This window comes from Protomyctophum bolini (assembly GCF_963924005.1).
Source record: "Protomyctophum bolini genome assembly, chromosome: 9".
Lineage (NCBI taxonomy): Eukaryota > Metazoa > Chordata > Actinopteri > Myctophiformes > Myctophidae > Protomyctophum > Protomyctophum bolini.
The window spans coordinates 39,134,680-39,156,094 of record NC_137870.1 but is presented as its reverse complement, the minus strand read 5'-3'; the positions used below and the strand labels follow the sequence as shown (position 1 = coordinate 39,156,094).

General features: G+C 42.5%; 1 protein-coding gene across 4 annotated transcripts in view; it reads left to right on the top strand.

Annotated features, from left to right (window-relative positions):
* The first annotated feature begins 369 nt into the window (after positions 1-369).
* lrch3 (leucine-rich repeats and calponin homology (CH) domain containing 3) overlaps positions 370-21,415 on the top strand; it is a 31,481-nt gene continuing 10,435 nt past the window's right edge. For 3 of the 4 annotated variants that reach the window (XR_013964573.1, XM_080771637.1, XM_080771636.1), the window contains exons 1-14: positions 370-756; positions 9,941-10,085; positions 10,453-10,579; positions 11,424-11,529; positions 12,481-12,617; positions 14,087-14,196; positions 14,556-14,649; positions 15,135-15,237; positions 15,805-15,947; positions 16,501-16,562; positions 17,415-17,460; positions 17,971-18,072; positions 18,853-18,900; positions 19,043-19,096. Coding sequence is in view for 3 of the 4 variants with exons in the window: in XM_080771637.1 (XP_080627763.1) it covers positions 465-756; positions 9,941-10,085; positions 10,453-10,579; positions 11,424-11,529; positions 12,481-12,617; positions 14,087-14,196; positions 14,556-14,649; positions 15,135-15,237; positions 15,805-15,947; positions 16,501-16,562; positions 17,415-17,460; positions 17,971-18,072; positions 18,853-18,900; positions 19,043-19,096 (1,569 nt within the window). In the remaining variant the exon portion in view is untranslated. The remainder of the gene's footprint in view (positions 757-9,940; positions 10,086-10,452; positions 10,580-11,423; positions 11,530-12,480; positions 12,618-14,086; positions 14,197-14,555; positions 14,650-15,134; positions 15,238-15,804; positions 15,948-16,500; positions 16,563-17,414; positions 17,461-17,970; positions 18,073-18,852; positions 18,901-19,042; positions 19,097-21,415) is intronic. The other variant, XM_080771638.1, reaches the window with a different exon arrangement.

The following is a 21,415-nucleotide window of genomic DNA, read 5'->3' as shown; positions in this document are numbered from 1 at the left end:
AACTATATTTGAACTGCAGTCTTGGTGTGTGCGACCCACTACCCTTTATTTTGACATGGTTCCAGGGGGTCCCCAGCAAAACGTTTTAATATAGCATTTAAACACATTAAACCCTATGTCATCTATTTGAAAATATTCAATTTGAGAGCAGGCTCTGCTGTTGGAAAAATAATAATAATCGTGAACAAGCAAATGGACAAATTTCGAATCTTTTTCAAACATTTCAACAACAAACATTTTCTATGGTTAGTCTGATAAAGCACTAAATCTGTCTGTCAGCCTGGCTCATGTCCTGTGTGTGCGTGTGAGTGTGTGTGTGCTGTGCGCATGCTCCCCATCGTCCCCTCAGAGCATCAGAGTCAGTGCTAGCCTGTTAGCCGCCTGCCCTGCTAGCTAGCACCGAATAGTGGTGGCTAGCACTCTCTAGCACCGCAGCCAGCAGCAGTTAGTTAGTTACTAGTGTAATGGCGGCCTCGGTGCTACTGGGGTCTGCGGCGGACAACAACAACACGGGACCACCGGCCTTCACGGTACCGGGAGCGAACGTTCTGGCCGCCAACAGCAGCAGCAGCACCGGCCTGGGTCACCACCCCGCGGCGGCACAGGGACTGACGGGCCCGGCGTCGTGGAACCGCTCCCTGGACCGGGCTCTGGACGAGGCTGCGGCCACCGGCTGCCTCAACCTCAGCGGCAGGAAGTTGAAGGAGTTCCCCCGGAGCGCCTCCAACCACGACCTGACCGACACCACCCGGGCCGGTGAGTCTGCTTCACTGAACTGTTCGGTCCGAGTCGAGACCCGCCGGGCCCGGTGCGGGTTAGACTCAGAAGGACCCCCACACACACGTACACATACACGCACTCAATGGAGCCGCTGTGGTGTTTGTATGTTTGTGTTTTTTGGCTGAGTTTTGAAGACAGTTTTGGTGGAGAGAGTCTGGGAGTCTGCACTGCAGTCCGACCGGGGAGGGAAACATTAGGCCGTGAAGGCGGTTCACGGTCCGGGGAAACTGACAGGGGTGTGACGCGGAGCACGGTGACCGGTCGAAATCTGTGACTTCAAATATTGTTTCAGAGGTTTTCAAAAATAGCAGCTATATTTAAGAATCGGTTCTCATACAATCAGATGATCGAATGCGGTGGTCTGCTTATGTTTTGACTGCAAAAGGCTGGAGCTTTGCTAACGTTCTGAAAGAGTTAGATTTTTTTTTACTTTGCTCAATCAAATGTGTTATACTCTTAATTGTTTACAAACATCAAAAACATGCACAAGCCTAGAGCGGCTACCCCCCCCCCCCCTAAAATAATCTGTCAATAGGCTACCATCTAGATTCTAGAATAAAACAATTGTTTAATATTGTGAACGAACAAGAGCATTTGAAATTTGACCCACTTTAACACTGCTCTTCAAACGGGACAGGGTTGTCTTTGAGGATGTCAACGTCGGTCATACATACATAAATACATAAATCAACAATAATTCTACCAGTTCACCTGATATCCCAACGCGCTGACAGACAGGGTGTCATCGCTGTCATGGTAAATAATAGAACATGTTGTGCCATGGCATGGGTCTCAATTGTCATGGAAAAGTAAACCATACACAGAAGATGTTGATGATGACTGAGGAGAGGGGGGGGGGGGCCGGGGGTCACATAAATCGATAGGGCGTCGGGGTCTGTGTAACAGCAGTAAGTTTTGGAACTGTGTCAGTTGGTAGAGCGGGTTTGTATTGGACCTTTTCCTGTTGTTTATTATAATAATAAATAATAGTTATTCAACGTTAACTATGTGAAATCAAGTCCAGAGTGTTAACTTGAACCCCCGGCACAACCAATGACCCAAAAACTAACAAAGCTTGAGGAATAGAAGCCATAGATAGCGTTAGCTTCATCGGTCGTCTGGAGCTGTTCGGTTAGCAGACGGCGGCGCCCTCCTCCCCGGAGCACGTCGGGGAGATGATGTACTTGGGTTGTTTAGAAACGGTCTCGGTACTTAAAGTGGAAGGTATTACTGTTAATGCTTTAACGTGTGGGTGTGTTAATTAAACACGCTGGTTTGTGTAGTTTGTTTGTAAACTCCCGAGACCACGTTAGAATGTCCCATCAGAAAGCTCAGTGACGTCAGTGACGGTGGAGACAAAACAAACGCAGCCTGCTGCTGTGCGGGTGTGTGGCACGACAATGGCGCTACGTAGCATCTGACACTATATATATGTCTAGTATCTTCTACAGTAGGCCTATATGTCTGTCTATGTCCATCTATATTGTCTGTCTAATCTAGCTCTGGACCAGAGCTATGCCTTATCTATATTTCTATCTGTGGTTTTGTCTATCTATGTCTGTCTGTACTCTGTATTGTCTGTCTATGGCTTAGTATCTGTCTGTCTGTCTGTACTCAGTATTGTCTATGTCTGTTTGTTTGTCCATCTGTGTCTGTCTCTATTGTCTGTCTATGTCTATATCTGTGGCTGTCTACAGATCTGTTTGTCTATAGTGCAGGGGTGCCCAAAAGGTAGATTGTGATCTACCACTAGATCACAAACTAAGGCTGTGCAGGTAAACCACATGACAATGACATGCCCGTAAAAAGATACGATTTAAATATATAAAAAGGAAAACATATATATTATTTGGCATCTTTTACTTGAATTAAGGTGACTTGATTGATTGACATAAAAAAGGGCCTGTTGGCTGAACCCACAATGCAATACTTTGTTTTCAAGAGTGTTGCACACAAACATCAGTAGCATTACAAAATTATAAACAAGAAAACCACCAATTACATTTCTCCCTGTTTATTTCCCATTCCAAGTCAGTTTGTCTTATATGTAACGCCATCCAAAGCCCCCTCAGCTACATTTGTAAACTAGCAATGGGATATTTTTTTTTGTTTGTGGGTAGATCTTGTTGGGCTGGTCATTTTGAAAGTAGCTCTCAAGTGTGGTCACCCCTGGTCTAGTGATACGTCTGTCTTTCTGTGTCTCTGTCATGTCTATATTCAAGATTCACAATGTTTTTCTTTATTGTATCATCTTATATCCACGTACATAAGAGTGTATTAAAGTATATGATTTGTAGCAGCAATACAAAAAAAAGAGTAACATATGTGCATGTTTTCCCTGTAGTAGCAAAGTTAGGTAAAGTTTATGTTCACATTTAGTTTAGGAAGGTGCAAGTGTGTGTGTGTGTGTGTGTGTGTGTGTGTGTGTGTGTGTGTGCACTGTTATTACACAGTATGTATATTGATCATACATTGGTACATGATCGCTTTTGAGGTGCTTGCCTTGAAAGTGCTGTGTGCATTATTCCCACTTATAAATGTACTCTATTTTTATGTGTGCACTGTGTGTACTATAAATATCTAGTATTTACGTGTGTGTGTGTGTGTGCACGCGCTGCAGTCTTGGAATACATAGTGTCATCGTGTGTGTGTGTGTGTGTGTGTGTGTTTGACCACTTGAACCCCAGCATCTGGAGGGAACGTTTGACAAAAATAGCCGATCTACAAGCTTAAACTTTGTGGCAGGGTTCTTACGGTTATGAAATTCCTAGACATTTAACAAAACTGTAGCGCCCAGGGTTACATTAGACATTTGACACTGGGTGGAAAACAATGGGTTTCAAAAAGTTGTGATAAAATGTAGGTAATTTCTTTTTTTATAGAAAAACATTTCCAGGCCTGGAATAGGTTTGGAAGTAACCAAATGTTTTGGAAAAATGTTTGTGTATATACAATACATTGTATGTCCCAAATCATGTCTTAATACGTGTGGCCTAATGTACTACAGTACCACCATACGTTGTTGGCTTTCTGTTCTTTTTGTCACGTTACAGACAGTACAGTAGTGAATGCAAAACCTTATTATTGCACTGAAATTGAATGGGGTAAAAAGCTCTGTAAATGTCACGGTTTGTCAATGCATTGTTAAGTGTGGGAAGTCTGGGCTATATTTGGCAAAGAGATTTCATGTAGAGAGAAAAAAATAGCGTGCCAAGTGTAGTGGTGCTGCTAGTGCACAATTCATCCAGAAAAGATTGCAATTTAGAAGATACAGACACTTATGCAATCTAATTTCAATATTTTAGCAAGAATCGTGCAGCATTGGTTGGCTGTCCAGTTCATTTTATGTTTTTGCCACAAGTTTAAAGCCACAATAGTCGGCTTTTTGAATGTTCAGCAACTATAGACTAAAGAGAAATATTTTCATGGAAGAAATGAGAATGTATGAGAATCGTGATCTTAATTCTTGTGGAGGAAAATCAAGATTCACATTTGAGCAAGAACCGTGCAGCACTAGCCAAGTGCAGTTACACAGTAGCTTCGGAAACCCAGACGTTTTTATTTTGAGGGAGACAAAAAAAAGTCTGGGTCCGAGTCCACTTCAATTCAGCATAGAATAGCGCAAACGTCGATCACTCTGCTGATTTCTGATCGTCTGCACCTTTGTTAAATTGACGCACACCCGTACACACACACACACACACACACACCTCTCTCTCTCTCTCTGTCGCTCAAATTAATTAGTCTCATGTCCAGCAGCTTGGCACAGCTTCTCCCGGTGGATACTGCCGGGAGCTGCCTATGCCAGAAAGCATAGGTGAGTTCCAGGCTAGTTAACTCAGGTCTGTTTTATTTTAAGTATAGATGGTTTAAGACTAGTGGTTAAAACATTAAAGGCTTTCTCTAAACATTATGTCTGTCTGTCATCAGTAGTGCTTCGACTCTTTGACTGGGGTCGTCCCCCAGGGGTCTAATCCAAAAGCTATGCCCCCTTGCTTTTTTCCCCTACACAAAGTCGCTTTGGTGAAATGAGCAGATCTTCAAGCTCACAACGCGTCGCAATTAGGCCACGGTTCTTTCAAGCTGAGCTGCAAGGGGTTGTTGATGCTTGTACACTTCTTGCAGAATATTGCCTATTATTGCAGAATGTGCACATGACATGACATGCCCAAAATATTGATTCTAGGGTTCACATGGTTTAAGACGGTGACACTCATAACATAAGCATTCACTGTTGTACGGTGGGGCAATAATATGTCAGCACAGAGGTAGAGCATTCACTGTTGTATGGTAGGGCAATATGTCAGCAGAGGTAGAGCATTCACTGTTGTATGGTGGGGCAGTATGTCAGCAGAGGTAGAGCATTCACTGTTGTATGGTGGGGCAGTATGTCAGCAGAGGTAGAGCATTCACTGTTGTATGGTGGGGCAATATGTCAGCAGACGTAGAGCATTCACTGTTGTACGGTGGGACAATATGTCACCAGAGGTAGAGCATTCACTGTTGTACGGTGGGACAATATGTCATCAGAGGTAGAGCATTCACTGTTGTACGGTGGGACAATATGTCACCAGAGGTAGAGCATTCACTGTTGTACTGTGGGACAATATGTCATCAGAGGTAGAGCATTCACTGTTGTACGGTGGGACAATATGTCACCAGAGGTAGAGCATTCACTGTTGTACGGTGGGGCAGTATGTCAGCAGAGGTAGAGCATTCACTGTTGTACGGTGGGGCAGTATGTCACCAGAGGTAGAGCATTCACTGTTCTACGGTGGGGCAATATGTCACCAGAGGTAGAGCATTCACTGTTCTACGGTGGGGCAAAATGTCAGCAGAGGTAGAGCATTCACTGTTGTACAGTGGGACAATATGTCAGCAGAGGTAGAGCCGTCTGGGAATCCTCGGTTCCATTCCTCTGCTCCTCCAGGCATTGTGGCAGGCTTTATTGTCCCTGAGTCATACTGTACAGTGTACAGCACTGGTTCCCAAACACTGGGTCGGGACCCATTTGTGTGTCGCGGACACATTATGGGTCCCCTTAGTTTGTCTTTCATACATTAGTTTAATAATTATTTCAAAGTAATTTTCCAGTAATTTCATGAAGAAATACCAAAAAAAAGTAAGAAATTCCATGAATTAAATAAACATAAAACAAGTATTTAAGAAGTGAAAATAGCCGATCTACAAGCTTGCAACGCATCTCTTCGCGCCCTGTTGTGAGCTTGTAGATCTGCTATTTTCACTAGTTTTAAGTCACTGATAAGTGCACAATCCCTTAAATATCTTAAATCTAATTTCAGTTTGGGGTCACGGGCTAAAAAGTTTGGGAACCACTTCTGTACACCATAGAAGAACGTCATAGACTCACTGGACACAAGTCAGTTTTCAATTAAAGTTTTAGCAAATGAGAATAGAAATATGAGTGTGACAGCCCTAGTCTAGTGTACTGGGTCTGTGTCTCGCTCACTCCGAACAACCGCACACAGAACAGGATTTTGGTCGGGCTACTCGTCGTGTGTACTTACCCCATTATGTCATTTTCTCTCAACTCTGCTCGACTTCACAACGCTGTAAAACTTGCCTTTGCAGTTATTTAATACCACTCTAAATATGTCGCAGTAGCTATTATACTTATACAGTGGCGGGAATACTATATTAAGTAGGTTTAACAATGAGATCATTGTTCACCCATATCTATGTTGTAATGTGTCTTCCGTGCGCTTCATAACCACGTGAGTCCTAGGAGCATCTCTATTCTGTGGTAAACTGAACTTTCGTCTAAAAATAGCAGAATACAAACTGTGAGCTAATAGATGGGCTATTTTGGGCAACTATAGTTATTTTATATAGAGTAGAGGCAGAGGGTAAAAAGGAGGAAGGGAGGCTAATATACATGGACCCCTAAACTAGGGGACTCCGCTCAATTAAATCAAGTATATACCACGGACCGGTTTAAGTGGTGGTTTTATTTGATGTCCCCATTTGAGTCTTATTCTGGTTTCATTTTTATTATACTTATGGTTTTTCATTGTACAGCAGTTTGTAATTCTTGTTTCAAAATTCAGCACTTTATAAATGAAGAATGTACCTTACTGTTGTACCATAACGTAATGAAGCTTCAGCTGTCTGTTCCATTCCATTCCCATTCCAGTCCCGGTAATTATACTGACATGTCAGAAAGAGCACCATAAAGGCAGCTGCAGCTAATTAAAATGATAATAATACGAGCTTGATTCAGGCATGTCAAAAAGCATGCACTGATAATAGTCGATGATATTGCCAGTACTTGCTAACTAAATCAAACTGTCCCACTAACTAACTACTTAAAATGTTATCAGCTGCAGCTGTGTTTAACATTTAATAAAATGTCTGTGAAAAGAGTCCATGCATGGCACACACGGAATAGTGCTATAAGGCAGTGGCTCCCAAACGTTTTAGCCAGTACTGTGAACCCAAAAAAGAAATGAGACATTCCCATAGAACCCAAATTCGCGCTGAACATAGCAGATCTACAAGCTCACAACGCGTCGCTTCGCGGCGAATTGTCTATTGCTATTTTCACTACTCCTTAAACATTTGTTTTCTAATTCATGTCATTTCTGAGATTCTTATTTGATTTATTCATGAAATTAATGGAAGAAAAAAAACATTGAATTTGTTTTTAATTCATGAAAAAGATTGCTTTTTTTTTGGGTAATACACACACACACACACACACACACACACACACACACACACACACACACAGTAGCCTACAGTATCTGTGCCTACTACAGACTAGCCTACAGCCTACTTAACGGGACACACATGGACCATTGATATGTACGAGTTGTGTCTGCAGCTTTTGTAGCTTGGTAAAAGGTGCAAAGGGGCAGCCAATGTATCAGCGGAGCAGATTTATTTTCTCACCTCTGTCTTCAGGCAGCCTAGCCTGGGCAAGAGCTCCATTTGACTGGGCTGCCCAACAGACTGTATACGCTTCTGTTAGGGGAAGCGTGCTAGCGTATACTATACTATACTATATGCCAATACCTATGTATGGGTGTACACACTGTAGGTAGTTGAACCAGCAGTTCTGGACAACCGGATCTCTCTACTATACTTAGCTCAGGTAAGTAAAGTAAGTAAGTAGCCTTGCCGAGCCATGAGGCCCATAGGGTAGGAGCCTATCTCCTGTTTCTGTAGCGTGAGGCAGCTTGATGTACAAGTACACCCCCTGGACATGACGCTAGTATGTCACAGGGACTTACCCCCAATCCAACCCTTGATGCTGACTCAGTGCAGGGAGGCACTGCCACTGGGTCCCATTTTTTGAGTTTTTGGTATGACCCGGCCCGGGGATTGAACCCCAACCTCCCAGTCTCAGGGCGGACACTCTAATCACAAGGCCACTGAGCTGGTTTAGCTCAGGTCCATAGCCCTAATGCCCTTTGAAGCCGTTGCATTAAGGCTATGGGACTGTTGTCTTCCTGCCCTCACATGAAATGCAGACCAGCCTCTCCTCTGTTGCAGAAATATAAAGAAAGTTTGACCAACTCACCAATACAAAGGCGGCTTGTGTTATTAGAAAGATTACTTTCCTTAGTGGATACACTCTGAGCCCCCCACCACAAGTATGAATTGCACTTTTTGGACAGGAAGGCCACTGTACCCTCCACCGATATTGCCGAGAGAAAATGTCATGGACAAGATTTTTCCTTCCGGTGAAAAAAATCCCTTTCTGTCCAAAAAGTGCATTTTATACGTGTGGTGGGGGGCTCAGAGTGCATCCACTATAAGGAAAGTAGGCTTTCTAATAACACAAGCCGCCTTTGTATTGGTGAGTACGTAAAACGTATTTCCGCAACAGGCGAGGCTGGTCTGCATTTCATGTAACCTCGCCTCACCAGGCTTTCCACCGCCTCGGAGGAAAGCCTGGTCTCTGTTTCAAAAGTCTGTATGATCCGAGCTGGGGCCGGATGATGTGGTTACGTCATGTTGTAGTATTGTTTTGTAGTCGCCAGACAGGATGAACAGGCGGCGACAACTTCCTTTTCCCTCGCAATAAAAGCTCTCGCTTACGAAAGCTTTTATTGCTTTTATTCAAACAGGAAGCAACAAACAGCTTCCTGTTTGTTGTAGGCAAACCATTGCCTACAACATGACGTAAGCATATCATCCGGCTCCAGCCCGGATCATATACCGAAATGAAATGGTGCCCAGGCTCCATTTCATGAGAGAACAGTCCCATATCTATACTATACTATACTATAATATACTATACTATACTATCTCTGGCGACCCCGAAGGTCGCCAGCTGTACAATGTCAGATGCTGTGACACTTTGTGGTACTTGAATAAATGTTTCATACAATATGTTGTAATAATTCTGACCTTCTATTACATTTGTTTTTAGTCTTGTCCATTTTCTTTTATTAATATTTCAATTTAGGGGGGGCGTGGTAACATTTTGATAGACTTTCAGCCATTTTGGGCTAAGGTGCGCTGCTTTTCTTTTCTACCTTTCATTACACAGTATCTTTTATGTATGAAACATAAGCTTTTGGCTAAATGTACTACTGTATGTGTATGTTTCATTGTGCTGGGTGCCATCACAAAGTGTTTTCTTTAACAAATGTGCTACATTTCATGATTCACATATGAGTAAACTAAGGCACCAATTCTTGTTTCAGATGTTGTGTATATGTATTTATGACATTTGAGAAAGATTTTGTGTTGCCAAAATGAATTAACACATTTTACAAGCAAAAACAGCAACACAAGATTTTCGTTTTTTGGTTATATACATTTCTGGCCCGTGACAAAATACTGCAGGATATTAGGAGTAGAACTTTTAACCCAAAGTCGAGAAGGGTATTATCTATGCAAAAATGCATTGAATGAGTAGTGCCCATGACGCGGGAACGAAACTGAGCGAAAAGGGACCTCACAATATGGCCTAACTGTACCGTGCCGTGCCATACCGGCGAGTGTGCATGAAAAAAATATTGATGATACCATGACCACACCGTGGTCATGCGGGCAACAAGTGTGACACCACTGGACAAAATGTAATTTTATTCATACAAAAAGTGACATAGTTCAGGAGCAAACTGACTTAATCACCTGTTAATAAATGGTCGTTTGTCTGTCTGTCTCTCTCTCTCTCTCTCTGTAGATCTGTCTAGGAACCGTCTCTGTGAGGTTCCTGTAGAGGTGTGTTTGTTTGTCTCTCTGGAGACATTGAACTTGTATCAGAACTGTTTGAGGACACTACCAGAGGCCCTGCTCAACCTGCAGAACCTAACGCACCTTAATGTCAGGTAAACACACACTCACTCCTAACTAGTGGACTAGATTGGTGTCAGAATTCTTGTTCATATTCGGTTTTTGGAGAATCCTAGATCACCAGTCATTAGCATATTAACTGCCAGGTATTAATGAATTCGTTTTTACGTCCCGTGTTTTCCCGTGAAAACCCTTGTTTTGAAGACCCACGGGACCTGACACCGGGTGTCGGACGATCATCTTTTCTTTTCACCCAGATTTTTATTTTTTTGTAATCGCAATCACCCATTCTTTACTTATGCAAAGCTTGTTTTGACCAAAAACTCAATCTGGGAAAATAATCTCTACTTCTCTACCTGTCTGTCTCTCCAGTCGTAACCACCTGTCTGTCTGTCTCTCCAGTCGTAACCAGCTGTCTGTCTTGCCACCGGTGGTGTGTAGTCTTCCATTGAAGGTGTTGATCGCCTGCAACAACAAGCTGGTTTCTCTACCTGAGGAACTGGGACAGCTCAGACACCTGACTGAACTGGTAACCTGTCTGTCTGTCTGTCTGTCTGTCTGTCTGTCTGTCTAAATGAGTTAGTTTTCTTTTTCAGGTCTGGAAAGGTTTTGAAAATTCTGAACCCCCATTCGGGGTGGTGATGGTGGTCAGGAATTTCACCCCTACACCATCCAAGCACCTAGGATAAAAATAATTGTACAGATATTAAAATTATTCCTGATATGTTGTTTCATATTGTTGCTGGTGGGCAAAAACCTTGTTATCTCACCATTTTCACAAACCTTTCTGTAAATGAACGACCTTCTTGATCATCCTACAACGTACATCTACATGTTACGAAAGTAGAAGATTCACAAGCGACTGCTTTTGAGCTTGTAGATCTGCTTTTGCTAGTTTTGAATCCGGTGAAAACAGTTTCGGACATATGAGGTTTACACCTCATGTGGAATTATTTCCAAGTATATGAAAGTGACAACAAAATTGCCATTTGGTATGTGTTCAGATCGTTGGATATATCTCTCCCACACATGTATTGCGGTGTGTAGGAGCACTATATCTTGGACAGAATAATCACAGAATCATATTTGGAATCATATGTGAGATAATACTGTATATTGCAGCCCTTGCTGTGTTTCCATGCATACCTGTACAATACATGGAAATGTTTCGTGGTAGTCTTTGGTCATGAACATTTTTTTTATTACGTCCTTGAAATGTCCTGAAATTTAAAGTTCAAAATGTGCATAAACCCTGTGTTTTTTATATCATATTTTTAGACTTTGATAATTGTACCAATCTTTTCATGTGAGTATTTGTATGAATATTAAAAGTGAAAATTGTGTTTTATGACCAATATGCATTGTGTTTTTAGGATGTCAGCTGTAATGAGATCGATACGTTACCGTCACAGATTGGCCAGCTGGAGGCGCTACGAGACCTCAACATTAGACGCAACTACCTTGTTACATTACCCCCAGGTACACACACTACCTTGTTACATTACCCCCAGGTACACACACACACTACCTTGTTACATTACCCCCAGGTACACACACTACCTTGTTACATTACCCCCAGGTACACACACTACCTTGTTACATTACCCCCAGGTACACACACACTACCTTATTACATTACCCCCAGGTACACACACACTACCTTGTTACATTACCCCCAGGTACACACACACTACCTTGTTACATTACCCCCAGGTACACACACACACTACCTTGTTACATTACCCCCAGGTACACACACGCTACCTTGTTACATTACCCCCAGGTACACACACTACCTTGTTACATTACCCCCAGGTACACACACACTACCTTGTTACATTACCCCCAGGTACACACACACTACCTTGTTACATTACCCCCAGGTACACACGCTACCTTGTTACCTGGCCCCACGTGTTGTCAGTTAATGGCTATTGGATGCATTTAGGAATATTGTGTATTATAGAGTAATAATGTAACGTAATTGTGTGTGTGTGTGTGTGCGTGCATTGATTGAAGTTCTCAGTCACCATGGCCCATGACTGATTTCAGTCATTTTCAGGAGCATCTTCCATAAAACCATAATTGTCTCAAGATATTCCCTGAAAGTAAAGGTTAATGCTGGTTGGCTGTGTGGATAATACCTAAACATCAACATTGTACATATTGTGTTGTGATAATTCTTTTAGGAAATTCACATATCGCCGATTGGGACGTGGCCTGACAAAAACATGAGAATTGCTTTTGCTTTATTGTGTGTGTGTGTGTGTGTGTGTGTGTGTGTGTGTGTGTGTGTGTGTGTGTGTGTGTGTGTGTGTGTGTGTGTGTGTGTGTGTGTGTGTGTGTGTGTGTGTGTGTGTGTGTGTGTGTGTGTGTGTGTGTGTGTGTGTGTGTGTGTGTGTGTGTGTGTGTGTGTGCGCGTGATATCAGAGTTGGCAGACCTGCCTCTGGTGCGTCTAGACTTCTCATGTAACAAGGTGAGCTGCATCCCAGTGTGTTACAGACGTCTGCTCCACCTGCAGAGCATCATCCTGGACAACAACCCCCTGCACAACCCACCTGCACAGGTACACACACACACACACACACACACACACACACATTTTAACAATTTATTTATGTCCACACAGAGGGAAATTGCATACAAGGACATAAATAGTTCAGGTGCAGCAACATCAACAAAATCAAGGCATATATGTCCTCAGTCAGGATACAACAAGCATGTCATGTCACCCAGCAGCATTCCATGGGCACAAGTAGTGTAGGCATCCTAAGTTCGAAACCCCCTCCAACAACCAGTCCGTCGGCGTGGGTATGTCTCAGGCTGGACCGGTCCAACGCCTCTCTTCTCTTCCCGGTATAGCTGCTCATGGGAAGGGCCACCAAGCAGCACCGGCTGTCGGTATATACTCCGACGGTGAGCAGTGCCTTGTATAGTATGCAAGCTTGCGATCGTGTTGAAGCACACAGTCCACAGAGGTCGGGTTTTTTAAATCTGCACCCACTACATTAATGGTTGTAGTTACAACGGAGCAGTTTTAATGTTATGCTCAGGACACTGCACAACCCACCTGCACAGGCACACACACACACACACACACACACACACAGTGGCGGTTTCACTTTCACAACAGGTTTGGTGGGCCTGGGCTGTCCTACCTCTCCAGGCACCTAGGCTGCTAATCCAGCCTAACAGCGCGTCGCAGGTTCGACTCCCGATCCCGACGACTTTTGCTGCGTGTCACTCCCCATCTCTCTCTCCCCCCAATTCCTGTCAACTTACTGTAAATACTATCAAATAAATAAATAAATAAATACCTTTAATATAGAGCTATTTAATTATTTTAACAAATGAAAATCACCTTTACCTTTAAACTTCCTCATTATGAAGGTGTCGTGCAGAGACAACAGCTGGTCTTGAAGCTCACAACTTTTAGCAGATTTTAAATATGTACAGTATATTGGCTTAGAATGGTTACCTAAATTATTTGAAGAAGATGTTTGTATGTTTTTGGCCTAAAGATGCACATTTGCTAGAGGAGGTTGGAATGTAAAGCGTCGTCGTTCCGTTTATTCACTCCCCACACTGGTGATGTTCTTTGTCCTCGTATTGTAGCCGTCAATCACCGTATCCTACTTTTGAAACTCGCGTGACAGTTTTGTCCAAATTAAATCCATATGATTGATTGAACATTTTGTAGAATGGGTACAGTTCAACGAAAGTACAGGTCAATACAAAAACTGCTACGAGGATGAAACCAGAAAAAAGCACTAAGACTTGTTTACATCACACATCAGGGTCCTGTATTTTCAATTCATCAGAATATTTAAAGACAACAAAATAAAATAAATGCAGCTGTCTACAGTAATGATTATTTTCACAACATATAGAATCATTTCATTATTATTTTTACAAATGTGTCAATTGGTGGTCAAACAATTATTATTACATATGTAATTGTATTAAAGTTGTGATGTTTATTATTTTTTACAGATCTGTATTAAAGGGAACATGTGCTCTTTGTTGTTTTGACAGATATGTATTAAAGGGAAGGTCCATATATTTAAGTATTTGAACTCGGAGGCCAGTAAAACGACACCTGATCTTCCAGAATACGACAGACGACCTCTGAACTTTAGTTCCTGGTGAGAACAAGGTTTTCTAGCTCTCTCTCATTATCATTTCCCCCTCTCTCTCTCTCTCTCTCTCTCTCGCGCGCTCTCTCATTCCCTCTCTTGCTCTCTCTCTTTCTCTCATTCTCAAAACAGACGTCATGGTGTAGCATTACAAAAACGTACAAAAAAACAACAGCAAATGACTAAATGACAACTCTACACATAAAGCCCATTACTCTAAACCCACAACACATTCCCATACTCTATTAACAATGAATTAATAAACACAATAACACAGGAATAGAGCTTCCTGTGTCCCCGGGAGTGTTCTAGCCATGTTGGACCATACAGTATTGACCCTGTTCTCTCTCTCTCTCGTTCTCTCTCAGTACTGAGGACATGTACCTCGGTCGTCCGTATGGAGCGCTGGACTCTGGTTTTAACAGTGTAGACAGCGGACACAAGCGATGGTCTGGGAATGAGGTGAGACACACACACACACACACAGCCCATTCTTCTCCTGCCATCATTCAGTATTCATTCTAAACCAGTGTTTCCCGAACTCTTTAGCCCGTCACCCAAAACGGACATTAAATGTTCGCCTGGGACTCAAACTAGTGAAAATAGCAGATCTACAAGCTTGTAGATATTTTTTACAGTACTACTTAAATATTTGTTCTGATTTATGGAATTTCTTAATTATTTCTCTTATTTCTTCATGAAAAAAAATCATTGAATTTAGTTTTTAATTCATGAAAAGTTTAGCTTTTTGGGGATTTTCTTTTTCTTTTTTCCTTCTTTTATGTTTTGAAATGATAATTAAAAAAACTAAATATAGGAAACAAACTGTGTCCACACAAATGGGTCCCGAGTCCCGACCCAGTATTCTAAACTACTACATTGTGTGTGTGTGTGTGTGTGTGTGTGTGTGTGCGTGTGTGTGCGTGTGCGTGTGCGTGTGTGTGCAGCCGACAGAGGAGTTGAGTGAGCGCGTGTCAGAGCTGAGCAGAGAGCAGAGACAACACCAACGCAGAGAACCAGGAGGTGTGTCCCTGCAGGCCAACGGAACATGTGAGACAATATGATAAACTGTGTCCGTTCACATGTTGTATGAAACAAAACAATGTACTTTATGCACACAAACATTGAAGGACGGAAATTTGTGATTGGCCAGAATGAGATGATGTATGATGATAATAGCGCCCCTCACTTCACACGGGTGTGATTTTTATATCCATGCTTACACGTCATTTTGGAAGGAACGATGATACCAATTGGTTAAACGGAGTCAGGGTGCTGCTATTGTGCATGCTGGCTCACTGTAAACACAGCTGCAACACCAGTGGGTCTCAAAGTGTCCGTGAGTGGGTTCCAATTGGCCCTGTACAGGTCTGTGTAACTCAAATGGAACCATTTGTACACTCTCAGAGTTATGGGGGTCTTTGAAATTAAAAAGTTTTAGAACCACTGCACACTAAATGGAACAGAGTCTTAATTTGTATCATCGGTAACACCTAGTAGGGAAGGACCCCGGAAGTAGGACGAATTATTCTGTGTGCGCAATGTGCATAGAGGCTATTGTAAATCTTTCTATGGACGATGATGACGCTGCGATAATGACATTGATTCCGTCCTCAGTGGACACAGAGCAGGAGCAGATAGACTTCATAGACAGCTGTGCTGGAGAGGAAGAGGACGACGAGGGACGCAGGGGAGGAAGAGCCAGCGTCAGCCTCAGCTCTCAGTTCATGGCGTATATAGAGAGACGGATTACTAGAGAGGTACACACACGCATACACACACACACACACACACACACACACACACACACACACACACACAAACACACAAATTCCAATACCCAAATATCTGCTTGTGTCCCAAATGGCTTGCCTTTTGGAGGAGCCGTCACTGAAGAGAGAGTGAGCTCCCCCCAAGCCGATTGGAGCAAGGAACAGCGAGTGTACAACAAGTGTTAACTTCAGGGGGTTTCGCAGAAATATTGACTAACTATCCGTTTTGTTATTGGACGGATCGAACCGTCTCCTCTGGCTATGGCATGGAAACTATGTTGTCTGGGAGATGGGGTCTAAAAGCCACGAGTGGATTTAGCAAGTGTGGAAGTTTTGTAATGTATCTATTATTATTATTATTATTAGATTTTTAATTAACTTTTTATTGAATTTTAATCAAACAAACAAGACTAAGACAATACATGCAACACAAACTATTCTATAGAGACTAGTATTACCAGGTGAACAGACCCTTAGTGTTGTCTGAATAGTTCTTGTTTGTTCTTCGTGTGTGTGCACGTGTGCGTGCGTGCGTCCCCAGGGTTCTCCAGTTAAAACCAACTCCAGAGACTCCAGAGCAGAGGATGCAAGGAGACACAACAGGTACACACACACACACACACACACACACACACACACATACACACACACACACACACACACACACACACCTGGATCTGCACAAGAATCACATACGAAACACTGATCAGAAGGTCAAACCAGATACAACTGGATCATGCACATGATTATTACGCTGTTAAAAGATAACACATTGATGACTTACCAGCAAGACGCCCTGAGGGCGAGAAGCGTCCTCACCCTTGCGTGCACACATCCGCCTGGGTGACGGCAGACTGCTGGGCAAGTGCTGGCGCTTAGCATGGGGGGGTCAGATCAACATATGGAATGAATTCTGTACTAGCCTCTGGCCATATATGGAGCGTGTCATGAGAGTACAGGGTTTGATGAGGTCAGATCAACATATGGAATGTCAGAACAGGTCAGCTCCATAAATGTAGATCTAAGGGTGGTAGCGGGGACATTCTCTTGACTGTACAGGGTTTGATGAGGGCCCAGGTAGGGCCCTGGCCTTCATTTTCCGGCCTGTTGAGAACTCTAGTTTTCGCCGGCTGCCGGGCGCAGCTGCACTAATAACTTCGGGGCGGCCCGTCTAGAGTTTGAATGGACAGGTATCAGTCAAAATGACAAATAACAATTCAGTACCCCGTTTGAGACAGATGCAGCCTATTGAAGACACCTGTTGTACAGCTGTACACATTCATACAAATAGTCTTAAGATTATAAAAACTATCAAATATTAAAATAATGATCCAAAGATGATCTTTATATCTAATAATCAATGTTTACATTGTATGAAATGAGTGTAATAGCCTACCATTTAACATCCTCATAACATATTAACTTACTGTCTGTCTGTCTGTCTGTCTGTCTCAGGAGTGTGGTTGATGGTGTAACAGCGCCCTCTATCGCTCATAATCAGGTACCCCACTCTGTCTGTTGCTGTGTTCACATGGGCAGATGCAAAGCTACAACAGTCTACCATTCATTGTCAATGGAAGCCAGCGACATGAGGATGCATCAGACGTTTGCAACAGCTACATGCACTGTGTAGCTTTGCGTCTTTGTATCTTTTGCATCTGCCCGTGTGAACGCAGCATGTCTGCTACTAATTAGGGATTTTATTCTAGATTATTCTATTGATTACTTTTGGATTCATCAAATAAAAAGCGTGTTTTTTTTCTCCAATGTATCGACATGAAATTAATCACATTAATGTATTTACTTGAACCTTTAGGCTGATTAATCACTGAAGCCCTATTTTTTTACTTCATTGTAGATATAGTTAGATATTTCTATTTTAGAATACGTTCGTTTCCTTCATGACAAAATATATATAAAAATAGTTTTTTTTTATCGATTAGTTCAATCAGCTGTTGCGCCACTATTACTAATTGACTCACACACACCTGTCGGTCTGTCCGTCCGTCAGAGAGGCGGTGTGGAGCGTGTTCGACGGGAGGCCCAGCTCGCCGCTCTGAGGTACGAAGAGGAGAGACACAAAGCACGACCTCTACAGAGAGACTCCTTGAAGGTAGTTAAACCCTGCCAGGGCATATTGTCTCTATTCGGGTCGTTTCATTTCCTCCATTGTAAAGATAATAAAATAAAAATAATTTACCAGAACCATTATGATTTGAGGGGGGGCCACAGCTGAATGGTTAGAGAGCCTGTTTGGGGAGCAGGAGTCTCCAGCATATCCAGTGTAAAAATGTGCTTAAAGGGATAGTTCACAATTTTTCAACTTAAGTCGTATGAAATACTTGCCATCAATATAGTGGTTGCAACTGTATTAATTGATTGCCCGAGAGTCCCGTGGTGGGAGTAAATTAATCCAACAAACTAACGTCATTTGTATTGTTGACATATTTCTAAAATATTAGTGCAACTTTCGTTCAACTTTGACCCCTCTATCACGTTAGTGATATGGACACAAAAAAAATGTGTCAAATGACCGGTCAAAGTGTCCTTTTCACGGGGGAGGGGGGGGGGGGGAATTCAATCGTCATTGACTGCTACAGTTTCCCTTTTGTTTCCTTTTTTTTTAAATGATGATTTAATTGTTTTATTTTGTCATTGTTTCTCTTTCATTTGCATCTTCCAACATGTAGAATAGTGACACGCCCACTTTGGTTCCCAGTTCAGGGCAAGAAAAATATATAATGAAGTCAATGAGGTCTATAGTATAACTATAGTGCATGTTTAAAAGTGGTGAATGTACAAATACAGAGATGCCTTTGATTTCAACGTTGAAATCTCACCAAATTAATCTAATCGTTGTCCTGTACATGTGGTTTGTCTCTCTGTGTTTCAGCATAAAGCAGCTCAGAGCCCCAGTAAATCCAGTCCTACAGACAGTGAGGTGGGTGATATACATGTTGGATTTATACATGTATTCCTGTAAAACTGTGTGTTTTTATGGAAATGTTTGTCATGTTGTTAGCTTTTGTTTGTGTTTTATCTGTGTGTGTTTGTGCGTGTGCGTGTGTGTGTGTGCTGTTCAGAGTGTGCATCCCGGCAGACGCTCTACCCACACAGATGACTCTGCTCTCTTTATGGTAAGAGCTTGGCCATCCGAGAATTTGATGAACACGCCTCCAAAAAGATATACATTCATATTATATTCGTGCCCCGACAACAGAAACCTGGCGAATTAGGGCAGTCAACAAATATTCCAGGTTCAAATAAATGTTTGAATGTGAAACTTAAAAGCTGCAAGTTAAAATAAAAATAATAATCTGCTTTACAAGTTTCAGTGAGAACCTGTTTGCACAGCAATGGTTAGCCCCGGCTTTTCTTTCTGCAGACAGAATGCTGCATTGAGTGCACACAGGAATCACTTTATATGAATTGATTAAAAACAACGGTCAAGCTCAACGGGCCATCCATATGACCAGTAAGACGCGCAAACGCGGGAAGCGAACGCAGCTGAGACCCTGCAGATCATGTCTGTCTGTCTGTGTGTCTGTCCCGCTGTTACTGTATATGTGGACCTGGCCCCTTTTGTGCCCATATATGTAGCTGAGTGGACCTGGCCCCTTTTGTGCCCATATATGGAGCTGAGTGGACCTGGCCCCTTTTGTGCCCATATATGGAGCTGAGTGATTGCTGATGCAACACACTCCATATTTGGATAGCGGGACAGACACACAGACAGACAGACACACAGACAGACATGATCTGCTAGGTCTCATAGTAAGTGCTCACTGCATTCGCAATAATGATGGCAGACAAGTTCACAACCAGACTCGACCACAAACCCTGTTGGGGTGGCATTTCATCCCAACCCGCACAATTGAGACGAGAGCAGAATGGGCCCTGTGTGAATGTCTTGTCTATTATTTATATATTGGTTTCATTATCATTTCCTGTTTAAGGTCTAGGTAAATGTTGCTCAATCACAGGACGTCGCTCAGAGCGATGCATGCCCATTCTCTGTTGAAACATTTCATTACCTAACCTTATTAAAATGATGCAAAAGAATAAGATGTGTAACATGTGAGCCATTCGTTTTATCTGCAATAGAGCGCCTTTCTGAGCACTAACAATGGCATAGAGAGAGAGAGACAGACATTCTGAGCATGAATGGCGTAGAGCAGGGATTCCCAAACTGTGGTGAGCGAGCAAGTATTTGGAGAATTACAGTACATTTCAAGCACAATTCAATACAAAAACTGTTAAACTGTAGACGACACCATGAAGCATTACACTTGTTTACAACAGGGACCACCATTTTCAATTCATCAGAACATTTAGATATATACACTTCTATATACTCAAAAACAGGAAAATCATCATAAAAGGAGGTAAACTGGGACATTTTTAAACGGTGAGGGGAAAAGGGGTGGGGGGGTGGGATTCAGAGGTTACGGGTGCCAGTTTCGGATTGCAGCCGTCCGTAGGTGCACTTTGAGAGCGTTTTTTATGGAGTCAAGGGATTCACAAGTCTTAATGACTGTTTGTAGGGCGTTCCACCTGAAAAGGTGGTGCTATGGTGTTATTTTAAATGTCTGCCGGGGGAGGTGACAAGCTGACATATTGAGTCTACGACACCCCCTACTACCTCCTTCATCTTCAGTAGATCCCGTGATCTTTTGTGGACAGATTCCTGGGGCCTAGTAGAACCATAGAAAACAATACAAAATAAATCACCATAACATTTTGTAAAAAAACGAAAGAAAGCAGCAAATGAAAAGAATATCGACACTCACCTTTTACTTTCTCTAATAACAACCTAAAACATGAACCGTGGTTGAAAAAAACCTAAAGTTGTCCTTTAAGCCCTATTTTATACTCACAATGGAGAGGTGTCAACAAACATCACCTCTCCTCGGCCTTAACCCTGTGCATTGTACATTTAATACTTTCTTTTAAAGGAGGTAATCTCCTCTTAATCTGTTCTTGTCTTTACTTGTTGCTTTCTTTCTCTATACCCCCCTCCCCCCTCTACACACACACACACAATTCAATTCAATTCAAAGGGCTTTATTGGCACGAGAAAACATACGTTTACATTGCCAAAGCAGAAAGAACAATACAACAATACAGCAATACAATCAAAACAAAAATTATGTACTTTGAAGGTCAGAATCTTCAATAGATCAACTTCTGTGTACCAAGATAACTCGATGCAGGTATAGTGCAGGAATATACACAATTATTAGTCTTTAGGGTGGTTGTGTTCCATTTGATATCCTTCTCCTATCACAGCAACTCACAAATCTTGCTGCTGTGCACAGCACACACACACACACACACACACACACACACTTTCAGTCTGTTGGAGGGAGTCTCCTCCTGCAGACAGCCCCCCCTCCTGTCTGCTGCAGCTACTGCATGCTTTAACCGCTATGTGTTCTGTCTGGCTCTCTGAGAGC